Source organism: Acipenser ruthenus, chromosome 59 (assembly GCF_902713425.1).
Source record: "Acipenser ruthenus chromosome 59, fAciRut3.2 maternal haplotype, whole genome shotgun sequence".
Classification (NCBI taxonomy): domain Eukaryota; kingdom Metazoa; phylum Chordata; class Actinopteri; order Acipenseriformes; family Acipenseridae; genus Acipenser; species Acipenser ruthenus.
The window spans coordinates 2,567,272-2,595,091 of NC_081247.1; the positions used below are offsets into that span (position 1 = coordinate 2,567,272).

Genomic DNA, 27,820 nt, shown 5'->3' on the forward strand with positions numbered 1-27,820 from the left:
GCTTGTTAGTAGCTTATTGATCCCAGAATCTCATCAAGCAGCTTCTTGAAGGATCCCAGGGTGTCAACTTCAACAACATTACTGGGGAGTTGGTTCCAGACCCTCACAATTCTCTGTTGTAGAAAAGTGCCTCCTATTTTCTGTTCTGACTGCCCCTTTATCTAATCTCCGTTTGTGACCCCTGGTACTGGTTTCTTTTTCCAGGTCGAAAAAGTCCTGTGGGTCGACATTGTCTATACCTTTTAGGATTTTGAATGTTTGAATCAGATCACCACGTAGTCTTCTTTGTTCAAGACTGAATAGATTCAGTTCTTTTAGCCTGTCTGCATACGACATGCCTTTTAAACCTGGGATAATTCTGGTCGCTCTTCTTTGCACTCTTTCTAGAGCAGCAATATCCTTTTTGTAACAAGGTGACCAGAACTGAACACAATATTCTAGGTGAGGTCTTACTAATGCATTGTAAAGTTTTAACATTACTTCCCTTGATTTAAATTCAACACTTCTCATAATATATCCAAGCATCTTCTTGGCTTTTTTTTCATAGCTTCCCCACATTGTCTAGATGAAGACATTTCTGAGTCAACATAAACTCCTAGGTCTTTTTCATAGTTCCCTTCTTCAATTTCAGTATCTCCCATATGATATTTATAATGTACATTTTTATTGCCTGCATGCAACACTTTACACTTTTCTCTATTAAATGTCACTTGCCATGTGTCTGCCAAGTTCTGAATGCTGTCTAGATCATTTTGAATGACCTTTGCTGCTGCAACAGTGTTTGCCACTCCTCCTGTTTTGGTGTCGTCTGCAAATTTAACAAGTTTGCTTACTATACCAGAATCTAAATCATTAATGTAGATTAGGAATAGCAGAGGACCTAATACTGATCCCTGTGGTACACCACTGGTTACCTCGCTCCATTCTGAGGTTTCTCCTCTAATCAGTACTTTCTGTTTTCTACATGTTAACCACTCCCTAATCCATGTGCATGCATTTCCTTGAATCCCTACTGCATTCAGTTTGAGAATTAAGCTTTTATGTGGGACTTTGTCAAAAGCTTTCTGGAAATCTAAATAAACCATGTCGTATGCTTTGCAATTATCCATTGTCAATGTTGCATCCTCAAAAAAGTCAAGCAGGTTAGTTAGACATGATCTCCCTTTCCTAAAACCATGCTGACTGTCTCCCAGGATATTGTTACCATATAGGTAATTTTCCATTTTGGATCTTATTATAGTTTCCATAAGTTTACATATAATAGAAGTCAGGCTTATTGGTCTGTAGTTACCTGGTTCGGTTTTGTCTCCCTTTTTGTGGATCGGTATTACATTTGCAATTTTCCAGTCTGTCGGTACAACCCCTGTGTCAAGAGTGTTGCATGATCTTGGTTAGCAGTTTGTAAATAACTTCTTTCATTTCTTTGAGTACTATTGGGAGGATCTCATCCGGCCCAGGGGATTTGTTTATTTTAAGAGCTCCTAGTCCCTTTAACACTTCTGCCTCTGTTATGCTAAAGTTATTTAAAATTGGATAGGAACAGGTCGACATGTGGGGCTTGTTGTCCGTGTCCTCCTTTGTAAAAACCTGTGAAAAGTAATCATTTAATATATTTGCTATTTTTTTTCTTCATCTATGATTTTGCCATTTGTGTCTCTTAGACATTTAACCTCCTCTTTGAATGTTCTCTTGCTGTTATAATATTGGAAAAACATTTTAGAATTGGTTTTAGCCCCCTTAGCAATATTGATTTCTATCTCTCTCTTGGCCTTTCTAACTTCCTTTCTGACTTGTGTTTGCAGTTCCAAGTACTCTTTCTGTGTGCTTTGTTTTTGGTCCCTTTTAAACACTCTGTAAAGTGCCTTTTTTCACTGAATATTTTTTTTAATTGATCTATTAAACCATTTTGTTTTAGATTTAGATTTGTCTACTTTTGGGATGTAATTGTTTTGCGCCTCTAGTACTACATTTTTAAAAACAGCCACCCTTTTCCTGTGGATGTTTTCTCTATTTTACACCAATCTACTTCTGTTAGTCTCCGTTTCATACCTTCGTAGTTTGCTTTTCTAAAATTGTAAACCTTAGCTTTAGTCATTACTTTTGGGGTTTTAAAAAATACTTCAAATGAGACCATGTGGTGGTCTTATGCAATCAATTATTTTCTGTTTTGTATTTGTAATCAATTTAGAACAATTTGTAGATTTTATTTTTCACTTTGACATTATGGAATTTTTTGTGTTGATCAGTGGCAAAAACTCCTAATTAAATCCATTTTGATTCCATGTTGTAACACAATAAAATGTGGAAAAGTCAAAGGGGAGTGAATACTTTTGAGAGCCACTGCATATATATATATATATATATATATATATATATATATATATATATATAGTAACAAATTGCACCCACACACAAAAATGAACACAAAAATGAAAACAAAACACACAAAACAAAACCTAACTCCGTTCGGAGCGCTTACTATACAAGTTTTTCCCTCACTAACTTGCAGGACGGCTAAGCCGTTTACCTGCCAACACCACCTACGCAGGTTTAACACAGCACACTTTTACCTTACTTTACAACTGCCAGGAAGCAGAGCACTCCTTCTCCTCAGAAGCCTCGAGCAGACGGACTGCTCCTCTTTAAATACCCTGCACCTGGCTCTAATTTACAATAATAGCCAGGTGCAGGGGATCATTATAAATAAAACAATTAACAAACAATTAAATTAAACAATAACACAATTAGCAAATTAAATGAAACAATAAAGCAAACAACCAAACAAACGTACATTCTCTCGCAGGGAGGTTTTAACCCCCTCCCTGCTGTCTCACTCAACCTGCTGCCTTACTATATATATATATATATATATATATATATATATTAAAACCAAAATTGCTATATTAAGAAACCTAACACTGCAGATCTGAGTAGTCCAAACGTTCAACATATAAACGAAAAATAGATTGTGAATTCAGCTACATTGTATTAATGGATTATATTTACATTAGCTGCAACAATTGATTTGTTTTTTAACATAAATCTGTGATTACAGGTATGTATCTAACCAAAGCATCAGCATTTTTTAATCAACAAAATGTGTTTATAAACTAGTAAAGCATACCTTTCGTGGTAAATTAAAAGGCTTGCGAACACGAAAAAATGTTTTACAATGTAGTGTGGAGAACCACGGCTCACAGGCGGAGAGGTGGGACACAAACCCAGGAGCTCCCTTGCTGAAGCATAGCGCACATACTGCTGTACAAAGAGCCGACATTACAAGCTAATTCTCACCCCAGACTAATTCTCACCCCAGTACTCTTCTGAGGGTGGAAAAACCATTAGCCTGGGCCAAGTCTCACCACAGTATTCTGTAAATAGCATAATCGTTTTCATTGCACAAGAACTAATCTCAGCAGTAGGAAATATATTAGCCTGGACAACATGTAGATATATCTAAGTAGATAAGTAGACAAATCTAAATCTAAAACAAAATGGTTTAATAGATCAATTAAAAAAAAAAAAATCCACGAAAAAAGGCTTTACAGAGCGTTTAAAAGGGACCAAAAACAAAGCACACAGAAAGAGTACTTGGAACTGCAAACACAAGTCAAAAAGGAAGTTAGAAAGGCCAAGAGAGAGATAGAAACATTACTAAGGGGGCTGAAGAGGAGGTTAAATGTCTAAGAGATACAAATGGAAAAATCATAGACAAAGAAAAAAAAATAGCAAATATATTAAATGATTACTTTCACAGGTTTTTACAAAGGAGGACACGGACAACATGCCCCACATGTCGACCTGTTCCTATCCAGTTTTAAATAACTTTAGCACAACCAAGGCAGAAGTGTTAAAGGGACTAGGAGCTCTTAAAATAAACAAATCCCCTGGGCCAGATGAGATCCTCCCAATAGTACTCAAAGAAATGAAAGAAGTTATTTACAAACTGCTAACCAAGATCATGCAACAGTCTCTTGACACAGGGGTTGTACCGACAGACTGGAAAATTGCAAACGTAATACCGATCCACAAAAAGGGAGACAAAACCGAACCAGGTAACTACAGACCAATAAGCCTGACTTCTATTATATGTAAACTTATGGAAACTATAACAGATCCAAAATGGAAAATTACCTATATGGTAACAGTATCCTGGGAGACAGTCAGCATGATTTTTTTGAGGATGCAACATCGACAATGGATAATTGCAAAGCATATGACATGGTTTATTTAGATTTCCAGAAAGCTTTTGACAAAGTCCTGCATAAAAGATTAATTCTCAAACTGAAAGCAGTAGGGATTCAAGGAAATGCATGCACATGGATTATGAAGTGTTTAACACTGTTGCAGCAGCAAAGGTCATTCAAAATGATCTAGACAGCATTCAGAACTGGGCAGACACATGGCAAATGACATTTAATAGAGAAAAGTGTAAAGTATGGCATGCAGGCAATAAAAATGTGCATTATAAATATCATATGGCAGATACTGAAATTGAAGAAGGGAACTATCAAGAGACACTTGATATATATATATATATATATATATATATATATATATATATATATATATATATCAAGTGTCTCTGTCACAACAACATTATTGACATAATATAAACATCAATGTTTTAAATAATAAAGATAATAATTTTTTTATTCAAAATGAAAAATGGAGTGGATCACTTTCTTTAACTGTAAGATGACCATATAAAAATCAGTTTCTGACGAGTGTACTTCCAAACCTGTCTCTGCAGCTGTTTGACAAGTAAGAGTTTGAAAACTATACTAAAGAGGCAACAGTGGAGAAAGGGTTGTAGCATTCTGTGGCCCGTGGTCCGGACCACTCAGCGCTGTGACGTCACAGTGGTCCAGACCACTAGGACCACTCAGTTACACTCAGTTAAACCTTACTGATTATTATAAACCTTAACACTGGCATGTATTACTGCAACATACGTATTTGTAAATAACATAACTGCCAATAAAGAAAATGAAAAGGAAACTGTGAAATCATAACATAACAGCGACAACTGTAGTGGTCCGGACCACTGTGACGTCACAGCGCTGAGTGGTCCGGACCACGGGCCACAGAATGCTACAACCCCTTCTCCAGCAGTGTGGAGTAGTGATTAGGGCTCTGGACTCTTGACCGGAGGGTCGTGGGTTCAATCCCAGGTACAGGGACACTGCTCTGTACCCTTGAGCAAGGTACTTTACCTAGATTGCTCCAGTAAAAACCCAACTGTATAAATGGGTAATTGTATGTAAAAATAATGTGATGTGTGTATATATATATATATATATATATATATATATATATATATATATATATATATATATATATAAATTCCTAAATAATAGGAAAGCATACTGCATAGTCCATGCAGACAGACACATCTAAAAATACTTCAAGTTCATTGATTGGGAGGATTTAAAATGGAAATTATATTCCAATGGAAATACACACAAAAAGTTGAATACTGTCCACATTATATATATATATAATGTGCTACTCATTAAAATATAACAATTTAAACGTAACTGTCAATAGAACAATTAACATACAAACGTGACTAAAGTTAAGGAGACTAAGTAAATTAAAGTAATAAAAATAATAAATCTTAATTTAATTAACGTAACAACAAGGTTAATCACGGGGTGAGAATTAGCCTGTGTGTTACAGGAGCTATGCTTAACCTTGAAAGAGCTGGTATCGGGGTTATGTCTTCATGTTTAGATCGCGTCACCTACCAGTCATGACCCCCAGCCCCTTGCACGCTACAGTATTGTTACCTGTTAAGTCTACTATTGCCCACATACCTTTTTAACTTACTGAACAAAGACTTGATTGATAACTGTGTAAAAGTGCGCTGTGACTTTGCTATCACTTTCCCACACGACACGAACCTTCTCTCCTGTGCATGTGAATGAGTGTGGGTGGGTCATGTGAGTAGTCCAGACCCAATGATAAACTATCATCATCTAGAGTTGCTTAGGAATAAAAAAAATATATTTTTTAATATATCTCCTGGCGCCAGAATTTAATGTTGATGGCGCTATATGAGGTACCCCTAATTTGCACCCCTTAGCGTTTTGCGCGCACGAACGAGCACATTGAATTTACATTAAAGAAAGACTTCTAGTGGCTGTTTATTTTACTAGAGAAACACACACTCATCAATTCCCCTCTCTCTCTCTCATTCAAATTCAAAATGGATGTATCAGCCAAAACAGTATCGCCCAAATTAGTGTGTCTAAATTTAATGTACAAGAGCTACACGCGCTCTCTCTGTTTCTCACAAAATTCCACTCCCTTCCTCTCTCTCTCTCTCTCTCTCTCTCTCTCTCTCTCTCTCTCTCTCTCTCTCTCTCTCTCTCTCTCTCTCTCTCTCTCTCTCTCTCTCTCCCCCCCCCCCCCCGGCTATCTTGTAACTGGCAGCAAAAAGAGATTGATTCCCTTAACAGGTGCTGCGTGTTTCTGTGAGGGGGTGTCTGGCGTTTCTCTCTACCCCTTCTGTCGGCTCGGCTCGGCTCGGTGAGATTTGTTTGGAACGAAATTTGGGGACTTAGGAAGTTAAACAGAAAACAAATAAAAACTAAACTTGGGTGAAAAACAAATCCAGCGACTGAAGAATTCCGGTGAGTACAATGAATTTCTTAAAAAAAAATACTGTATATAAATTGCAGTTTTGTATATGTAAAAACTCGTACAATGTGACAGCTATAATCGTTTACAGGGCGGTGCAATGTTAATATACTCGCGTCCTCATCGGAACTTGGATTCCTATTTATTTATGTACTTCCATATTTATTCGTTTATTTATTAAATCAAATATAATTCTTAAATCCCCCCTCGCTAATTGTAAAAGTTTAGTCGCAAATTAACTTTACAATACGTTTTCATGGTAAAGTTCTCATGGTTATACTATGCATTAGTTTTACTATGTTTGTGTATTATATATATATATATATATATATATATATATATATATATATATATATATATATATATATATATATGCTTCACCATACCTCTCTGTACTTTACAATGCTTGCCTATGCCCGTGCGGTCACTGTGCTTTATTACACGCTGTTGTGCTTTTAATGTAGGAAACATTTATAAGTGTTAATTTACCATGGTTTGATTTTAATATTTGATTTATTTACCGTACCTCTCTCTCTGCTTTACCATGCTTTCACTGTGCTTTATTAATCGTTGCTGTACTATGGGAAACTTTTATAAGAGTTAGTTTACCATGGTTTTTTTTGTACTATGCTTAACCATACCTCTCTTTCCCGATGCTTTACCATGCTTTCACTGCGCTTTATTACACTTTGCTGAGCTTGTGGGAGACTTCATAAGGGTTAGTTTACTATGCTTTACCATGCTTTCACTGCGCTTTATTACACTTTGCTGAGTTCGTGGGAGACTTCATAAGGGTTAGTTTACTATGCTTTACCATGCTTTCACTGCGCTTTATTACACTTTGCTGAGCTTGTGGGAGACTTCATAAGAGTTGGTTTACATGTTTTAACATGCTTTACCACACCTCTGTGTTTTAACGGTTACGGTATTATCTGTGCAATATTATTAAACTGCGTTTAAAACATTTCCGTGACGTCGCCCTTGGACATTTTGATTAATCAATCCTACGAATCTTTTAACTAAAAGTGGCAGTGTGGCTTTGAAGTGAGGGGGGATGCGGGGCATGCATATTGTTGATTAACGAATCCATAAAAAACTGGTCCTACTAATTAACCAAAGAACATGGATATATTTATACAGGAAAAAAAGGTGTTCAATCAATGATAAAATACATGTACACACAGATCACAGCAACGGCCCCGACACAGCCACAAGGCCGGGCTGCAGCGGGTTCCTGTCATGCAGGGGACGTGCAGTTTATTTATGCTTTGAGATACTATTGTATAAAAAGCGCTACATAAATAAATACAGACGAGAAGAGAGAAGAAATACGTGTAAGAAGGATAGATCGTGATGTAATACGTTCTCAATGCGTATTTCCATTACCTGTTTTGTTTAAAAAGCCATTAATTAAGTTACGTGTAGTTAAACTCGTTTATATAAACATTAAAAACCACTGTTCTTGTGAGTACTGCACTGAAACGCAACAAAGTACAGCGTCTCAAATGAGAGAAACGCATTGCTGTTTATGCTATTGAAAGAGTGTTTGTGGTAGTATGTGGTAACCTTGTGGTACTTTGAGGTAATTTGTAGGCCCACAGAAGGACTGCTGATTTGTCAACAAAACCACACTCGGAACAATACAACAGAAAAGCGAATACCGTTTTATTACTCATCATTTCAACAATGAGCAATTCCAGTAGTACACATTTCAAAGTAACACTTACAATATTATATTGTTTGCTGAAAGTAATACAATTATTACATAATGTAAAAAAAAAAAAAGTTTTCATAATTACAAATTTATCTCCACATGAACAACCCCCTTCTAATTTGTATTTCACATATCTTCCGGACAGCTTCCGGAACAACAGCAATTTCATCACCATCATTTACACAGACGTTAGATTTACACTCAGCGGCTGCATTTCTTTCTTGGCTTTAACCATTGTTCAAACAAGCTCTCGGAAACCGATCACTGGCAATGATATTTAGGACTTCGTCTGTTTTAGGTTCGGCAAAACAATCAATAACTTTCCTCTCCATAGGCGGCGTGTGAGTCTTTCGTTTGGGGAGGCTATTCCACACACTTTTCCCATTGCATTTATTGAACCCAACGACGTACAGTAAGAGACACACACACACACACACACACACACACACACACATATATATATATATATATATATATAAGCATTATTTTTTTTAATTACTCTGTTACAAGTGAGTCTGAATTACAAGTGAGTCTCATTGTGTTGCGTTTGAAAAATAGTGGGACTGAGGGACACAAATAAAAGCTGTAAACCGGATTCATTCTCCTGCGTCTGAGAACTTGTACTGTATAATAATTTATAGCACAAAACAGACCCCGAGACCACTCAGGGATGCTACATATGTATTTGGCTCCCCCCCCCCCCCCCCCCCCCCAACATAAGGCGGCCAAATAAATGAAGTTTAACACAGCACTAGCTTGTACTTTAAAACATGTTAGCAAATTAGAAAAACAGTCAGGATAACAAGGTGCACTGTTTTTTAAACATTTAAATCCGTTAACCTGTTTACAGTACCTACACCAATTTCGATCACCATTTCCATCACTTCACACCAATTTTAATCAATTATTGATACTGTCTATTAAGCTTCTAAACACGCACTTACTATCATACTTATAATCAAGGGGCATTCAACGTATTTCATAAGGTATGTTTGCAAAAAAAATAACTGCACTCTTACTGTAAAGTTTCCAATATCTATATGGGGCTCAGATCGGTGGGAAGAATGGACGTTAAACCAGCCAAGCATGTCATTCAAGCACTGCCTCCTCGAATGACATTGAAATGCAACTAAATCCTGTATTTTGGACCCTGGTGATACGTTTTCATATTTAGAGTACAGTAAAGCAGGCAGATGCGGTTCTCTGCTTTCCTTGCAGACACCTTTTCAGAAGTTCAAAAGACCCCGCTTTCACTGAAAATGGAGTGAAGGACTGGAAAAATTGAAAGAAAAAACTTTAGAAACATTCATAATCTGGCACCACAAACAGTGTTCTGACATTTGGCATTTGTTCAAACAGTCGAAGGAAGTATGTTCTGACTGTAGCGTCACAGTTATCATTCTCACAAAACGGTGGTGCGTGAAAACAGACAGTATGCTACGAAAATACTTTGCCACAAGTTCTGTAAAATCAGATTCGGATCAAGCTGTTTGTATAAATAACAGCAATTCGAATAAATGTAGAAATTGTGAAGAGGATGTTCCAGGCAAGGGAATGAGCGATAAGGATTCAGAGTTTTCGTCAGCTGCCTCCGAGCCTCCTGCAGCGGTATGGGGGGCTCAGATCGGAAGAATTGACGTTAAACCAGGAAGGGTCAGATTCTTCGTATGTTGCTCAGGAAGAATCGGCAAGTGCATGCCAGAGTGAAGATGTGCTGGGAATACGAGAGGCAGGGGTCCAGGGTGACTCCGAGGTTCTTAGTTGAGGAGGAGGGAGAGAGTGTGGTAGATTCCAGAGGAATGGAGATAGAGAGATCAGAGGAGGAGGAGGAGGAGGGAAAGAAAAGATTTAGAGAGGATGAGTTTGAGGTGATGCGAGTGCATCCAGGTGGAGATAGCAGACAGACAGGTAGAGATACGGGAGGGGATGGTGGAGTCAAAGGGGGGGAAGGAGAGGAAAATCTGAGCATCATCAGCATAGAAATGGTATGAGAAACCATAGGATGCGATGAGGGGGCCCAGGGAGCGGGTGTAGAGAGAGGACAGGAGAGGACCCAAGACTGACCCTTGGGGGGCTCTTGTTGAGAGAGGGCGAGGTGTGGAGGTTGCTCCACGCCAGGTTACCTGGTAAGTGCGGTTGGAGAGGTAGGAGGAGAACCAGGCCAGAGCAGTGCCAGGTCAGTGAGAGAGGATAGTAGAATAGAGTGATCGACAGTGTCAAAGGCAGCAGAGAGGTTGAGGAGAATTAGGACAGAGGAGAGAGAGGCAGCTCGGGCAGAGTTTAGTGAGTTAGTGACAGACAGGAGGGCAGTTTCGGTGGAGTGAGCAGAGTGGAAGCCAGATTGGAGAGGGTCAAGCAGAGAGTGGTTGGACAGGAAAGCAGAGAGCTGGCGGTGTACAGCCCGCGCGAGGGTTTTGGAGAGGAAGGGTAGGAGGGAGACAGGACGGTAGCTCTGGAGGGAGGTGGGGTCGAGGGCAGGTTTTTTGAGGAGGGGAGTGATAGAGGCTTGTTTGAAGGCAGAGGGAAATAGACCAGAAAGGAGAGAGGTGTTGAGAAGGGAGGAGATGAAGGGAAGTAGAGCAGGAGCAGCAGCTTGAAAGAGGTGAGTGGGGAGGGGGTCCAGGGCACACGTGGTGGGTTTGTGACCCTGGAGCAGGGAGGAGTGGTGAGAGGGGAGGAAAGGTGGAGAAGGAGGGTGAGTTAGTAGGGGACACAGTGGGTATAGGGGTTGGAGCGTTTGCGGATATCTGAGATTTTAGAAGAGAAGAAAGAGACAAAGTCATCAGAGGAGATAGAGGAGGAGGGGGAGGGGGGAGGGGGGGTTTAGGAGGGAGGAGAAGGTAGAGAATAGTTTACGTGGGTTGTTAGTGCAGGCTTGGATTATAGATTGGAAATAAGAACATTTAGCAGGAGGGGAGTAGAGGAGAAGGAGGAGAGGAGAGAGCGGTAGAGGTCTAGGGCAGCAGGGAGTTTGGTTCTCTTCCATTTCTTTTCAGCAGATCGCAGTGTGGTTCTTGCTGAGCCGAGCACAGAGGAGAGCCAGGGTTGGGGAGGGGAGGAGCGAGCAGGTCGGGGGGTGAGGGAAAAGATGGAGTTGAGGGAGGAGGTGATGGAGGAGAAGAGAGTGGAGGTAGAGTCTATATAGAGTTGGGAGAAGGAGTCGATAGGAGGTAGGTGAGAGAGAGCGGTGGAGGCAAGGACAGAGGGGGAGAGAGAGCGAAGGTTACGGTGAGAGGTGACGGTTGGTGTAGGAGGAGCAGGGAGAGATGGGAGAGACAGAGAAAAAGAGATGAAATACTATATCCACTTACAACAAACACCCTTTCCCTGTGTGAGTGGGATTTCAAACTCAAATTCAGGGAAACTCATGACAACATCCCTGCAGTGTAAGAGACACACATTTTAACTGTTTGAACTAAGCGTGACAAAAGAGCCCAATCCAAACCCAATTACCAATCACAGTTCTCGGTCTCCCTCCATGCCTTACTCTCGGGTGAGCTGTTACACTTGCACTTCCAGGTCACCTCAGCAGTTAGGATTCTTCAGACAAGTTCAAAGCAGCTCATAATTAGGTAAAGGCAGATTTAAAATAATATGAACTTCATACTGGAGGAGCGACAGAACTCAGAACCACTCAGGATGATTGTAAACACCATACTTCATAGTAAAATGTTGTTATTTTTTTTTGCAATTTTGTTTTTTGTTTCATTTTCAGCTCTCTGCAGAAAGGAAGGGGGATGGAATTCTAAACTTTTTTGTGGGAGAAATTTGGAGCCTGAGAGATTTCTGGGCTTCATAGAGACATATTTCCACAAAGGGGGACAGTTGGACATTTTGTGAACCTGGTTATACTTGTTAAAAAACAAAACAAAACCAAAAAAAAAACTATATTCTCCTGAACGTATTTGAAACAAAGGGACAAAAAACATTTCTGAAGAAACCGAAGAAATGTTTCTTTTTATTGAAGGAACTGAATCAATTCTTCAATATATTGTTGAACACATTTTTGGGAGTATCTTAACACTAAACATAATTGTGGATTTTTTTTTTTAAAGAAAAAAATTAATTTTTTTTTAATACTTTACACTTTTTTCGAAATTGTTGAGGCTAAATCTGGAACTTTTGATACAAAATGTTTATATATATATAGCTGAATTAATTTAAGAAGACTGATTGTTTTAGTTGAGTTTGAGGAGGGGGTTTAATTGAATGAATAAAAACATAAAGGAGGAATCATGTATATTGGATCTTTTAGTTGTATCTCAAACATTAAGACAACAACCATTTGATGTAATATTTATTGAAATTAATAAAAGTTCCTGATTTATCTACACTAGAAAAGTCAGCTAGATGCGTTCAATTATTTTACTGAAACGCAAAAATTTGACGGCAAAATTCGAAATCGTAAAAAAAAAAAGTCAACACCATTTTTATTCTAGTCTGTAAAATTTATTTTAAAGCAGAGATTTCATTTGACTTTTCTTCATGTGTCTTTATTTGTTTTAATCTTAAATTTTTTTTGGTTCAATTTTTATATTTTTTTATTCTGTTTTAAAATCAGAGCTTAAGATCAGTCGTTACAAATCCCTCTTTTCAAGATTACCCCCTCATTTCCTGCCCTCACAATCTCTTCTAATTATAATTCAAGTCCCCCTTGCTGCCCCCGCCCCCTCACAGACCCCCTTTTATTCTCACCCTCACAGAGCTCCCCTTTCTGCTCTCCACCTTACAGACCCTCCTTTGCGCTCCCTCTCACAGACCCCCCCTTTCCTCTCTCCACCTTACAGACCCCCCTTTCCGCTCCCTCTCACAGACCCCCCCTTTCCTCTCTCCACCTTACAGACCCCCCTTTCCGCTCCCTCTCACAGACCCCCCCTTTCCTCTCTCCACCTTACAGACCCCCCTTTCCGTTCCCCATCACAGACCCCCTCCTTCTGCTCCCCCCTTTTCTGTGGCCCGTTGGCGAACTTTGTTGAAGTGGCGATGTGGTCCAACTACTTCATGCAGGAGGAGGACTCAGGAGGGGTGCGCGGTGTGGCATGCGGGACCAGGGGCGGGGCCAGGGGCGGGGTGAAGAGAGGGGACAGGGGAGGGGCCTGGAGCGACAGCCAGGAGGGGAAGGTGAAGCTGGCTTTCTTTGTGGCGATCGTGGGAGTGACCCTCACCATGCTCGCTGTGGGGACGGAGTTCTGGGTGGAGCTCAGCCCCCCCAAATCCCTCTACAACAACGACACCTGCCCCGCCGCGCACTTCGGGCTCTGGAAGAAGTGCTTCAAGCTGCTCTGGGTGTCCGACATCGACCCGGAGAGGGAGAGCTGCGGGCCGGCCGAGCTGCCTGGAGGTGAGAGTCTCTCATTATCACTTGTCAGGAGGCAGACAGCTCACTTACATAGAGCAGTGCTTTTCAATCTTTTCATCTCATGACCACTGTTTCCAGCAGGGACCACCAGGTGTACCAGTGGCAATGTGCAATCTTAAACTGCTGTTGTAAAACAGAGACCTACTGTTTTTTCTCACTGAAAATGTGACAGCATCATCTAATTATTGACAAGAGTTCACCACAATCAACAGCACAGAGTGGCTGCTTTGATTCCCCATCACTAACTTTGACAGTTCACAACAAATACCTCTCATCATCATTTCTCATTTCTCTATGATTCAGTGGTACAGACAGATTGATATATTACGATGGTGTGATTTGAAAGAGTATTGTGAGTGAGGAATCATATCATAAAGAACAACTGCTGGTGTGTACCAGCTGCAAACCTGTCACGTACCAGTACTGGTACGCGTAGCACAGGCTGAAAACCACTGATATCGAGGATACACCCTGAGCGATCCTGCAGTCCTTTAGTTATTCTAATAGAGGGGTACCCCTGAATGATCCTGTAGTTATTCTAATAGAGGGGTACCCCTGAGCGATCCTGTAGTTATTCTAATAGAGGGGTACCCCTGAATGATCCTGTAGTTATTCTAATAGCGGGGTACCCCTGAGCGATCCTGTAGTTATTCTAATAGAGGGGTACCCCTGAGCGATCCTGCAGTCTTGTAGTTATGTGTGTATAATTGTACCACGTGAAGCTTCCTATCCATGTGTCTATTTCATAATGCTTAAATGTTTTTGTTTCTTTGAACTATTGAAGTCCATACATAAAAGATATGTTTGTCAGCTATTTGACGTCCTTAGTTTCTTCTGGTTCTGATTTTTTTGATTGAGTGAAGTTCTGGATGCTGAAGGCATTAAAACGTTTGTCTGCTACTTGACTTTCTTGGTTTCTTCTGGTTTAAGTTTCTGATTGAAGTTCTGGATTGAAGGCATTAAAACATTTGTCTGCTACTTGACTTTCTTGGTTTCTTCTGGTTTAAGTTTCTGATTGAAGTTCTGGATTGAAGGCATTAAAACGTTTGTCTGCTACTTGACTTTCTTGGTTTCTTCTGGTTTAAGTTTCTGATTGAAGTTCTGGATTGAAGGCATTAAAACGTTTGTCTGCTACTTGACTTTCTTGGTTTCTTCTGGTTTAAGTTTCTGATTGAAGTTCTGGATTGAAGGCATTAAAACGTTTGTCTGCTACTTGACTTTCTTGGTTTCTTCTGGTTTAAGTTTCTGATTGAAGTTCTGGATTGAAGGCATTAAAACGTTTGTCTGCTACTTGACTTTCTTGGTTTCTTCTGGTTTAAGTTTCTGATTGAAGTTCTGGATTGAAGGCATTAAAACGTTTGTCTGCTACTTGACTTTCTTGGTTTCTTCTGGTTTAAGTTTCTGATTGAAGTTCTGGATTGAAGGCATTAAAACGTTTGTCTGCTACTTGACTTTCTTGGTTTCTTCTGGTTTAAGTTTCTGATTGAAGTTCTGGATTGAAGGCATTAAAACGTTTGTCTGCTACTTGACTTTCTTGGTTTCTTCTGGTTTAAGTTTCTGATTGAAGTTCTGGATTGAAGGCATTAAAACGTTTGTCTGCTACTTGACTTTCTTGGTTTCTTCTGGTTTAAGTTTCTGATTGAAGTTCTGGATTGAAGGCATTAAAACGTTTGTCTGCTACTTGAGGGATATATGGGGGTGTCTCTCTGTCTGCCCATCCGTCTGTCACACTTCACACATTTCCATATATCTGGATAACTGCTTATCAAATTGTCATGAAACGTGGTATTAACGTTATTTAGCGTGAGTTATTGAGTATCAGATTCTGGCGATATAGGGGCTGTCTGTCTGTCTGTATATCTGTCTGTATGTCACACTTTTACACCTTGAGAACAAGACGTTATTCCACACACTGTAAATCATTTTAATAGACTTTACCAGGACACCTCATTCGCTTACCTAACGAAGGTCTTCAACACCACTTACCCAATTTCCATTAAACTCTTCATTGGCATGTCTTATTCTACATGGCTCTGTACATGCTGTTAGTATACATCATGGTTATCTGCTTTTTCATCACACCGATAGCTCTGATTGTGAATTGTGGCAATTCCCTTACAAGTGTCCCACAGTGAAAGCACAGCAATGTGTATGAAGCACAATGAAAGCATTGTAAAGCACAGAGAGGTCTGGTAAAGCATAGGGGAGCATTGTAAAGCACAGAGAGGTCTGGTAAAGCATAGGGAAGCATTGTAAAGCACAGAGGGGTATGGTAAAGCATAGGGAAGCATTGTAAAGCACAGAGAGGCCTGGTAAAGCATAGGGAAGCATTGTAAAGCACAGAGAGGTCTGGTAAAGCATAGGGAAGCATTGTAAAGCACAGAGAGGTCTGGTAAAGCATAGGGATGCATTGTAAAGCACAGAGAGGTCTGGTAAAGCATAGGGAAGCATTGTAAAGCACAGAGAGGTCTGGTGAAGCATAGGGAAGCATTGTAAAGCACAGAGAGGTGTGGTAAAGCATAGAGAAGCATTGTAAAGCACAGAGAGGTCTGGTAAAGCATAGGGATGCATTGTAAAGCACAGAGAGGTCTGGTAAAGCATAGGGAAGCATTGTAAAGCACAGAGAGGTCTGGTAAAGCATATTGAAAAACAAACTAGGGTAAACTATGGTAAATGCAGAGTATAACCATGGGAAACGCATGGGGGGAAAACTGCAGAATGACTGTGCAGCTGCACTGTGGTAAAGCCTTTTGTAAGGAATGAGGCTGGATGTTGCTCTATTTTTGGACAGTCATCTATAAACAAAAAATTATCGCGTCTCAGTTGAAGCCCCTTGACCCCCTCCACCTCCTTCCAAGTTTTTAAATCCCAGCCTGGCTGTGATCATTTCGTTATTATGAATTGAATACGGGCTAATGTCTCTCTTTCAACAGCCCGGCTGTGTCTGCAAGTTCAAATCTGCAAAGAATGTGCAACGGCTTCCTGGCCTAGACGCTCTGTCTCTCTCTACATATCACTCCATGCACAGCCAAACAGGAGCTGTAAGGGAGGGGTAGAGAGCAGCTGATTACAGGCTGTTGGGTTAGATATGGATAAAAAACACCAGACCTGGGGTCTATTACAATTCTAATTGTGTCATTCTTATTTAATGTAATTGTAACTGTAGTGAACCTTGGCACATCTGCTTAATTGTAATTGTACCATGTAATTGATCAATTACACTTTAAATACACATTTAGATATCATATTTATTTGTTCAGAATTTCCTGATTTGATAAACATGTGATCCACTGCGCCATCAGGACCATTTTCCAGAATGACAATCACAGTCACAGCAGCATTGTTCACTTGATATTAGAAGCAGCTCAAGCAAATCAAATCCAATTGCACTTAGCAAACACAAGAAGAACTAAACCTTGATCAGAGGCCAGCAGTCCACACAGATTGCACCTGAATTCATATATATGTGAGCTGCTAGCTATGAGCTCTATATAAGGACACCCCTTTCCAAGCTTAATCATTCACATTTCCATGTGTTTTATCTCTGAGCGATCATTCGTTATTCCTGTATTTTCATCCACTTCTAGTGACTCCAAAAGTGATATAGTATGTTTGTGTATTTGTACCTGTGATTACTGCTGGCTATTTAGAATAAATAGGGTAGACGTGTTAATGTGGGGAGTTGTTTGTTACTGTTTAGTATAGTTATAATTATATTGGTAATTATTATTTATTATTATTATTTATTTCTTAGCAGACGCCCTTATCCAGGGCGACTTACAATCCTAAGCAAAAACATTTCAAGCGTTACAATACAAGTAATACAATAATGACTGCAGCATGATTGTAACTGGAATTGGAATTGAACACAGCATTGGAATTGGAACAGTAGTTTCAGCAGGCAATGCTGCTGTAATTGTAATTGTAATTAGATTTATAATTGATCCCAGGTCTGATAACCATCCTTATGAAAGCTCATCGCAGTAGATTTGCATGGTAAAGCCCTCCTCCACCCATGGTTATACTTTACATTAGTTTACACTGGTTTGTTTTTTAATGATTCACCATACCTCTCTGTGCTTTACAATGCTCCCCTGTGCTTTTACTAATTTTGATAATTCAAAATTATTTTGGAAGATATTTCACTGTTAAATGGTGTTGAATATTACTCTTTTCTTTCACAGAGGTGAACTGCACCTATTTCAAATTCTTCACAACAGGAGAAAATGCCGTCATATTTCAGAAGACTACCAAGAAAGGCAAGCAGAAATATGTATTTAAAATATTCACTCTCTCACCCCCTCTCTTATCCTCCTATCTCCTCTCTCTGACCCCCCTCTTGCTCTCTCACCCACTATCTCACCCCCTCTCTCTCGCTCACACTCCCCTCTCTCACTCTCTATACCTTCTCCCTCCATCTCTCTCTTCCTCCCCCTCGCTCTCTCTCCCTCTCTTTCCCCACTCTTCTCTCTCCCTCCCCCTCTCAGACCCTCTTCTCACTCTTTCTCACCCCCTCTTCTCGCTCCCCCTCTCTTTATCCCCCTCTCCTCTCTCTCTCAGAGCTCAGTATTGCTGCTGCAGTGCTGTGTCTGCTCAGTATCATGATGATGTTCTTCTCTCTCCCTCTCTCTCTCAGAGCTCAGTATTGCTGCTGCAGTGCTGTGTCTGCTCAGTATCACGATGATGATCTTGGGTTCGATGTGCATCACCATGGCGCTCAGTAAAGGGGTCGAGTTCCTCCTCAAGCCAGCCTCCTTCTTCTTCATCCTGGCAGGTAAACAAGAATTACACCCGCCTGCCCGTCTCTGTGGGTGTGTCTGTCTGTCTGCATGTCTGCCTGTCTGTGTGTCTATCTGCCTGTCTCTGTCTTTCTGTCTGTCTATATTCGCAAGGTCACCAAAGTCTATTTTAACCATCTGTGAAACATTGCTAAACTCAGGTCATTTCCATCAATGTCTGATGCTGAGAAAGTAATTCCTGCTTTGGTCGCTCCTTTCTCTGTCTCTCCTCTCTCCTCTCCTCTCTCTATCTCCTCTCTCCTCATTGCTCTCTCTCCTCTCTCTCCACTCTTCCTCCTCTATCGCTCTCTTCTGTCTCTGTCGCTCTCTCCTCTCTCCTCATTGCTCTCTCCTCTCCCTCTCACTCCACTCTTCTCTCCTCACTCTCATTCTCCTCTCTATCTCTCTCCTCTCTCCTCTCTCCCCATCACTCTCTCCACTCCTCTCCTCTCTCTCTATCACTCTCTCCTTAGTGCTCTCTCTCATCTCTCTCCTCTCCCTCTCTTTCTCTCCTCTTCTCGCCTCACTCTCCTCTCACCTCTCTCCTATCTCCTCTCTCTCTGTCTCCTCTCTGCAGGTGTGCTGGTCCTCATCTCTCTTGAGGTGTTCAGACAGTCAGTCTATGCTCTCCTCTCCTCTGATCACACTGTCCCGCTCCATCACGAGTTCTCCTGGTCTGTCGTCTGTGCGGGGGTGGCGGGGGCAGTCCTCATTTTCGGGGGTGTGTGCTTCATCATCCTCTCCTTACCCACAAGCCCCTGGGAGAAGTGCCTCCACAAAGATGGACCAGAGTCTTGAGAGACGACTCATGAGATATTTGAGTGACTGCCAAGGAAAAGCAATTAGATATTGAAGTAAGGAGGCTGTGAAAGGGTATTTAAACTTTATGTATCTGTAATGTTGTTGAAGCTGACACCCTGGGATCTTTCAAGAAGCTGCTTGATGAAATTCTGGGATCAATAAGCTACTAACAACCAAACGAGCAAGATGAGCCAAATGGCCTTTTCTCATTTGTAAACTTTCTTATGTTCTCATATATATATATATATATATATATATATATATATATATATATATATATATATAATGTATGTGTGTGTGTGTATATATATATATATATATATATATATATATATATATATATATATATATATGTGTGTGTATATACAGTCAGATATACAGTCACCTCCAAAATTATTGCCACCCTTGATAAAGATGAGCAAAAAAAGACTGTAAAATAAATACCAGTACTGAGCTATATTGTAATTTTCCAACATGTGAAATATATTTGACTTTATTAATGATTCAATGGAAATCAACCAAAATTACACATTTCTCAAATTATAAATTTAATTTCCAAAAAAAATGAAGTGCATGAAGTGTCAATTATTGGCCCCCTTGTTTTCAGTACTTTGTGCACCCTCCCCTTGCAAGGATAACAACACTGAGTCTTTTTCCATAATGTTTAATGAGATTGGAGATCACATTGGGAGGGATCTTAGACCATTCCTCCATACAGAATCTTTCCAGATCCTTGATATCCTTCGGTCTGCGCTTATGGACTGCCCTCTTCAATTGAAACCACAGGTTTTCAATGGGGTTAAAGTCCGGAGACTGAGATGGCCATTGCAAAATGTTTATTTTGAGGTCAATTAACCATTTCTTTGTGGATTTTGATGTGTGCTTGGGGTCATTGTCTTGCTGGAAGATCCACTTGCGGCCAAGTTTCAGCCTCCTGGCAGAGGCAACCAGGTTTTTGGCTAAAATGTCCTGGTACTGGGTAAAGTTCATGATGCCGTTGACCTTAACAAGGGCCCCAGGACCAGTGGAAGCAAAACAGCCCCATAACATCAAAGATCCACCACCATATTTTTCAGTAGGTATGAGGTTCTTTTCTGCTCATGCATCCTTCTTTTGACGCCAAACCCACCGCTGGTGTGCGTGGCCAAAGAGCTCTATTTTCGCCTCATCGGACCATAGCACCCGGTTCCAATCGAAGTGCCAATGCCGTTTAGCAAACTCCAGGCGCTTACGTTTGTTGGTTGCTCTCAAATAAAGGCTTTTTTTTCTGGCAACCCTTCCAAATAGCCTATTGGCATGAAGGTGGCGTCTAATTGTAGATTTGGAGACTTGGTGACCCCAAAAAGCAACCAAGTTCTGTAATTCTTCAACTGTGGCCCTTGGATTTCCCTTTGCCTCCCAAGCCATCTGCCTCACTGTGCGTGGGGGCAAGATACGCTTGCCTCCTCTACCAGGCAAGTTTACCACTGTTCCAGTGGTTTTGAACTTCTTACTTATTGCCCTAATAGTGGTCAGTGGTATATTTTGTTTTTTAGCTATTGTTTTGTACCCATTGCCTGATTTATGAAGGTCAACAACCATTTGTCTCTTTTCATCTGTGAGTTCTTTGCCTTTCCCCATGGTGATGGATGACAAATGGATTTCATATACGTGTTACCTCATTTTTATATCCCAATGAAACAAGAAGCCATGGAAGGCCACAATACAGTTCCTTGAGATGAACTTAAAGAAGTAGAATGTTAATGCAGATTTAATTTGGTTTGATTTTATTTAGAATATGGTTTTCCCATATAGTTGAGCATAAAATATAGCTTATTACCTGTGTTTTTATTTTATTCAGCCTTTTTTGCTCATCTTTATCAAGGGTGCCAATAATTTTGGAGGTGACTATATATATATATATATATATATATATATATATATATATATATATATATATATATATATATATATATATATATATATATATATATATATAAATATTAATTTATATAATAGACCCTACATACCATGGATTATATACATTAATAAAGCTAATAAGAGGCAAGAGAATGGATTTAATAATGTTGAATTTAATTTTTGTTTTTTCTGGAAACAATTTATAATTTGATCTTTGACCCTTCGGATTTTGATTTGAATTTATTTTTTTACAACATTGAAAAAACAACTGGACTTGGAATACAACTTTGAATTCTGAATTTTGAAACCTGCCCAGGGCTACCTTAAAGTAAGGCATGCAAACTGAGAACTTTCTTAACCCAGTATAGCAGCAGATACAATTGAAATCCAGGTTTGCGCTAACATCTTTAAAAACTGCACATTTCAGACCTGTGTAGCAACACTATCTGAAAGCGTGACTTGTGCAAACAGAGATACTTTACATTAGAGCTGCACAGACAGATATACTTTACATTAGAGCTGCACAGACAGAGATACTTTACATTAGAGCTGCACAGACAGAGTATTCAGATTGATCTATCCACAGGGGAGGGTCATTGCTGTTGACTGCTTGTGTGGATCGCTGTTCTGTAGAGTCCAGGAAAAGCAGCGATCAACACAAATCCAAGCAGCTGTTTCTCCACTCTTCACTCTGAATGGGAAATCAGCCCAATCGACACCAGCGCCCCTCACCTGGTTTCAGTGGAGAGCTGAATCCCAATAACTGTGCAGCTTTGCTGTAAGTTGCAGTTATTTTAACCCGGACATCTGACAAGATCAAGAACTGGAAATGTTACTATATTAAAAAAAGCCTGGACCCCGGAATTCAGGTTCTAGAAAAGGAATCTCTGGATACTTTCAGATACTTTCAACATCTGGAATTTAGCTCATGGAATATCAACTTCGGAACATTATGGTGCCAGGAATTCCGCACTTTTCTATATGAGTTCTCTCTGTGTGCGAGGATCAGTGGGAGAAACATCTGCGGCGGTATCTGTCTGTCTGTCTGTCTGTCTGTCTGTCTGTCTGTCTATATATCTGTCTCCCTCTATTTATGTATCTATCTCTGTGTGTATATGCTGTCAATATATTGATTTTAATATATATAATATATATATATATTATTATAGTGTATGTTTAAAGAAATCCCCCCACTCTCTCGATCTTCTCTCCTTCTCCTCTCTCTTCTCTCCTTCTCCTCTCTCTTGTAACCCAATCTAAGTGTGTGTTGGTAAGCTTGAATTTAATCTTCTCCAATGAGCAGAAATAGAGATACAGACTCCCAGCCCACTAAAACATGCCTGTTCAAAGTAACAGCAGCCTGCCTGCAACCGAATAATAATATATCTGCAAGCTGTGCATTAAGAGACAGGGAAAGGGGAGTCGACTGGACTCTGCTATTAGTTAAGTGAGGTGACAAAAAGACACACACACACACACAGAGATCAGTACAAAATAAACCATTCTATCTGTTCTGCTCATTATAGAAAAGCTAAATGGTTTAATTGACAAACAGAGCTCGAGGTAGAGGGAGGGAGAGACAGGGGGTGGTCTATAAAAATACTTTGGGAGAGGGGGGTTGGAACAGTTCAGATTTCAGTGGGGGAGGGGGAGAGTCTGTAACTGTACTGCTGGTTTAATATGGCCCTGCCTGAGCTATGCCAAGACTTTGGGCTAAAATTAGAGTCAGTTTCTACTGGCTAACAGCCAAGGACTGGGTGACACCTGTTTACATGTGTAAAAGAGAGAGGGGGGAGAGACGAAAGAGAGGCTGTTCAGCCTATCAGAGCTCGACCGGTTCCAAGTAGTGATTGATCTCAAAACATTTGTCAAGTCGGGTCTTAAAGGATCCCAGTGATTCAGCATCAACAAGGCTAGGTAACCCTTGGTAGCCCTTGGTAACCCTTCCCATCCCCTCACCACTCTCTGTGTGAAGAAGCGTCTCCTTCCCTCTGTCTCCTAAGTTCATTTCCACACTGTGTTCCTCTGCTCCTGCTTTCTCTGCTTAAACTATCGGCTATAGGGTTTGTCAGCTCCTTTTAAGATTGTAAAGACTTCAGCCAAGTTTAAAAAAATCACACATTTTTAACAACAAAAAACAAATCACATTATATGGAAGAATCCCAAATTGAGCGTTTCATATGAGTCCATGTACTTAATGAACAGCAAATACAGACAGATATGAATACATTGTTATGCAGACGGTGGACTTGTGTGTTACACTGGAGCACTGCTGGAGACAGAATCAGGATAAACACAGTGCGGGATGATGGTAGCTCTACTTCATTATGCAGGCAAGTGAAGAAATATTGCTAAAATGATTAGGCATTAATAATCGGACTAAAAACTACAACTCCCAGCATGCATTTGCTCCAGCAATAACAGGGGTGCTGGGGACAGGCTCTAGACAGGCAAGATTTCAGTCAGTATAAATGTGTTCATATTTACACGGAGAAATGAACTGCATTTCTGGTGCAAAGTGGTTTGCAGTGTGCGGGTGTAGATGTGATGCAATGCTTAAACAGATGACAGACAACAAAGTTTGCGGTCCAAACAGTCCTTTATTTGTTTTATAATCCGGGTCGTTTTTGCGACCGTAAATAATAATCCCTGGCAATGTGCACTGCACAGTGAAGCCTCAGGGTTCAGTACCGAAATAATAAACACAGTATGACCACGCACAGAACACAAACACCATCACAAGTCCACAGTGAGTGCTAATATGTGGTGAAATGCAATTTATTAGTGAACAGTAGTGCAGTGCTGTCCAGGCTGGTGCTGGCCTTTAGCGACAGCTCCCAGTACGTGTTAGCCATCTAACAAGAACAAACGTTTACAATTAGTACGACAAAACAAACAAACGCTAACCATAACAAAAGAGCAGTTCGCTCGGCCACGTCCCCTTTTGTACCTTCAGCCACGCTCCCTTGGTTTAGCGAGTGCAATCACTTTTCCTCCAATCCGCGATTGCCTCATCGCCTCCCGTCTGGGGCGATGACTTGGTGTACTGTGGCTCCGCCCCCTTTCTAAATGGCCAATTTCCACCTTTCCCTGGAATGAATTGTCAGACCATCCAGTCCGGGGCACTCTGTTCCCTTTACACAGAGCCCTCACAGGTCGGGAGGGAGATTCATAACCAAGATTCATTCTTTCTCTGTCACAATTTCCCATCACCCCTTGTGGTTAGTACTAGCGTGTAGGCGTGCTGGGAGCTGCAGTTTAGTCTGAATCTGATTCTTTAAAATCTTTAAAATCCATTCTCGTACCTCTCATTAGATTTATTAACATTCTTAATGATCCTCCCTTCAAAGGAGTGGTAACCATCTTTAAATTCCATTCTCGTACCTCTCATTAGCTTTATTAACATTATCACATTTAAAGCAGTGCTGACCAAGGTTTTAAAACTTTATTATTACAATAAAGAACTTGAGATGTAATACATATTAGCTAAGATATTATTGGAATTATTTCATTGCTTTAGGTAGTATACATTAATACAAGCATATAGTTAGCCCTGCTTTACAGAACTTGTAGCTAACAAACACATTCCCTGAGTCTGACCTGAAATTACACCCCTTCAGCGGTTTCTTTCATTAACCAATCAGCCGCTGCTTCCCATGTTGACTGACACGCTTTCAGACAGCGACCCAAAGACACTGCTGAGGTGACCTAGGAAGGCCAAGCAAGCAAACTGAGAACTTAGTTTAGTATCAGATGTCTGTTTTAAATTGAAAATCCATGTTTGCTCCAACATCTTTCAAACCTGCATGTTTGAGTAGTGTGCAGTGAATGGAAGTGCAGGACAGGTCAGATTCAGGAAGTATTTTGTCAGCTACAATTACTTTACACATTTCATCACTGATGCCTAACACCTGTATATTTTTCTTGTAAAAACAATGTTTTATATATATATTTGAGTTGTTGGGTTGTATTGTTGTGGTTGAGCTTGCATGAAAAAAAGGTTTGTGTGAAAATGAAATACTGTGATTTTGTGTGGACTGAATACTCATGTATTAATGTATTTATTTGTAACCTTCCAGATTGTTTAATAACATGGCTTCATTGAGTCTTACTGTTGGAGTGATGTGTATCTGAAATGGAATTAAAGGACTGTATACTGCTGGAGGGAGAAAAGTGATTGAATTATGAAATAAAACATTTATCCTCTTTTAAAACTGAATGTGTCTGTTTGTCTGTTTATATCTTATAATCTTCCTCTTCTAGTTCTGATTCACTGTGTATCATTTTCTGTATCACTCGTCACATCCTGGCGACTTTTTAAAAAGTTTAACCCTTTGCGGTCCTGGTCCGACATTGCAATTATTCCTATCAGGTCCATTGTCGGACCCTGTCCGACATCATTATAAAAACGCAAAAAACGGGTTTCTAGTTGTTTTTTCAGCGGAAAAAGCTGAGAAAACCATTCAATGGCTGAGTGGGAGTGACAGGAGCCGAGACAAGCCGAAAACAAACAAACAAAAAAAAAAGTTGTATCTCATGAATAGTCATACATGCCCCTGGCATTACAATAGGGGCGGCCATAAGGAAACAAGCTGGCTGTTACTGAATCAGCGCACAGAGACTATCACGGACATTTGCAGAGCTTTTTTGAGATGTTATAGTAATAAAATAATGACTTGGATCGCATTATTGAGGAGTTTGGTGATAAAACGAGTGATCAGGAGATGATCGATCGGTATGTACCACTATTATTATTATTATTATTTATTTATTAGCATCTGTGAAAGCGATAGCGAACGAAAGGGTGGGGCGGGGCTGGAGACGCCTAGTGAGTGCTTTGTTGATATGCAGGGACTTTTAAACCTGTTTGACTGTGGAAAAAAAATACTTTTAAACAGCGCGTCTAAAATTAACTGCGCGGGTGAAAATAAATTAGACCTGGCGTGCCTGACGCGCAGTTAATAAATGGACCGCAAATTAAAGAAAAACCCTGTGGCCTCAGCAAGTACACCAGTGGAACCTTTACTAATCTGCTCCCCCCCTGCAAAACTAGTGGAGATGGAAGAATACATCAGTAAGAAATCAAATCCCACTTTCTTTCATGGCAGAGCCAACTCAAGACGCTTAACAGAAGACAACAGTTTAAACATCAACAATACAACTGCAAAAAACATAAAAAAACACATTAATAAAACTCTAGTACATAAAAAGATCAAAACAGTATGTAGCAGGGCGAGTGCCCTGCATGTGTGTATTTAGTGTTGGTATCATTTGTATGGGGAAATGGGTTTATTGTGTGTCGTTTTGGGGTTGATTTGTTTAATTGAATTATTGTTTTACAGACGGGCGCTCGATTGAGACTTGCTGCCTGCTAGGCTTGGTTGAGGGGAAGGGCAGTAAGTGATTGGCTGTGCTGGACCTCAATCAGCAGGTGGGCGGGTCTTGATCGAGTGTCCGTCAGTTTAAAAGCATCCGCGGGAGATGGTTCGAGGCGACTGCAACGCCATGTCAGAGGGGAGCGGCGTATACTCGGGAGGAGAGTGTCTGCGCTGCAGGAACGACAGCTACGCAACCCTGAGACTGCAAGCGGTGCTTGTGAAGGCAATGCCCAGCCAAGGCCGTATGAAGCAGCACGAGTCGTTGTATGAATACCGGCTCATGAGTAGGTTAGTTAGGGGATAGTGATCCCATGTGATGTATAGCGAGGCTAGCGCTCCCCCTCTGGGGCACCTTTTATTTGTAGTTTTTGTACTGTGTTTTATTTTGCCTTTTGAACAGCTTGCTGTGTGTGTCCTCTGTGCGTTACCATGGCTGGTAACGTCACATCACCACCTTTACTTTCATTTCTGTTTCCATTCATAAATCCTGCGCGCCTGTGCCGGCGTTTCAAATCCACCCCCAGTTGTCTCTCTGTTTTGCTAAACACAGCGGCTATCCACGCAAGTGAGGTAACACCCGGTCACACAGTAAAATAAAAATGACGGTCTGTGATAGAAAGGATCAATGCTGTAAATCTCCCTCCCAACCAGAAAGGGCGCTGTGTAAAGGTGAGGGTATGCTGCCTCCTAGATGTGCTACCTTGATGGTAGGTGGAAACGGGAAGGTAACCATATTAGGAGGGGCGCGTAGCTGCAAGTACTCAGGACGATTCCATTGCAGTCAGCTGCGGGGCAGCCCACTATTGGAGAAACCATGGCGACGCGTTGGCTGCAGGGAGGAGTTTGCTGGGTACAAAGGGGAAGCAGCTACGTCAGTACCTCCCTTTGCTGTGAGAGAATGAGCCACCAGCCGGAGCTGTTCTCGTTTTTGTTTGGTGTTACGTGCGGTCTGTGTTTTGTCTTTACAGCGGAGGAGTAGGAGCGAGGGGCTGCAGCCACTGAGCCAGCACAATCCCTGGAGCACTTCCCTCACAGCACGGTACCAACCACTCACCACAATCCCTGGAATAACAGAGCACAGTTTTCGTGCACGGAGGATCGTGGATTAGGAGTGTTTTTCTTTTGTTATTTTTGGTTATTCTGTTTTTGGACTTTATTAATAAATCATGGATATTTTGGGAGAATCTGGTTTGGACATTGTAATTATTGCACCACGTCACTCGCATCCTGTCACACGGTCAGATTA

The 27,820-nt window shown here is 40.7% G+C and overlaps 1 protein-coding gene across 3 annotated transcripts; it reads left to right on the forward strand.

Moving 5' to 3' along the window:
- Positions 1-5,904: 5,904 nt before the first annotated feature.
- On the forward strand, positions 5,905-27,696 carry LOC117409948 (voltage-dependent calcium channel gamma-6 subunit). Of its 3 annotated transcripts, none has more exons than XM_059018392.1 (6): positions 5,905-5,945; positions 6,439-6,638; positions 12,075-13,700; positions 17,903-17,977; positions 18,355-18,492; positions 19,074-19,552. In XM_059018392.1, exons 3-6 carry the CDS (start codon positions 13,343-13,345, stop codon positions 19,292-19,294), a joined length of 792 nt encoding a protein of 263 aa, XP_058874375.1. In that variant the 5' UTR covers positions 5,905-5,945; positions 6,439-6,638; positions 12,075-13,342; the 3' UTR covers positions 19,295-19,552. The 3 variants fall into 3 exon arrangements, 2 of the variants coding, with proteins under 2 accessions (XP_058874375.1, XP_058874376.1); XR_009320397.1 differs by lacking the exon at positions 5,905-5,945 and adding an exon at positions 27,543-27,696 and having other exon boundaries at positions 6,411-6,638; positions 19,074-19,350; XM_059018393.1 differs by lacking the exon at positions 5,905-5,945 and having other exon boundaries at positions 6,411-6,638; positions 13,257-13,700.
- The last annotated feature ends 124 nt before the right edge of the window (positions 27,697-27,820 follow it).

Bases quoted from the DNA above. Each gene is read 5' to 3' on its own strand.
- LOC117409948 (XM_059018392.1), top strand. From the start codon at position 13,343: ATGTGGTCCAACTACTTCATGCAGGAGGAGGACTCAGGAGGGGTGCGC. The intron at 17,978-18,354 runs GCAAGCAGAAAT...TCTCTCTCTCAG, and splicing joins TCAGAAGACTACCAAGAAAG to AGCTCAGTATTGCTGCTGCA. The intron at 18,493-19,073 runs GTAAACAAGAAT...TCCTCTCTGCAG, and splicing joins CTTCTTCTTCATCCTGGCAG to GTGTGCTGGTCCTCATCTCT.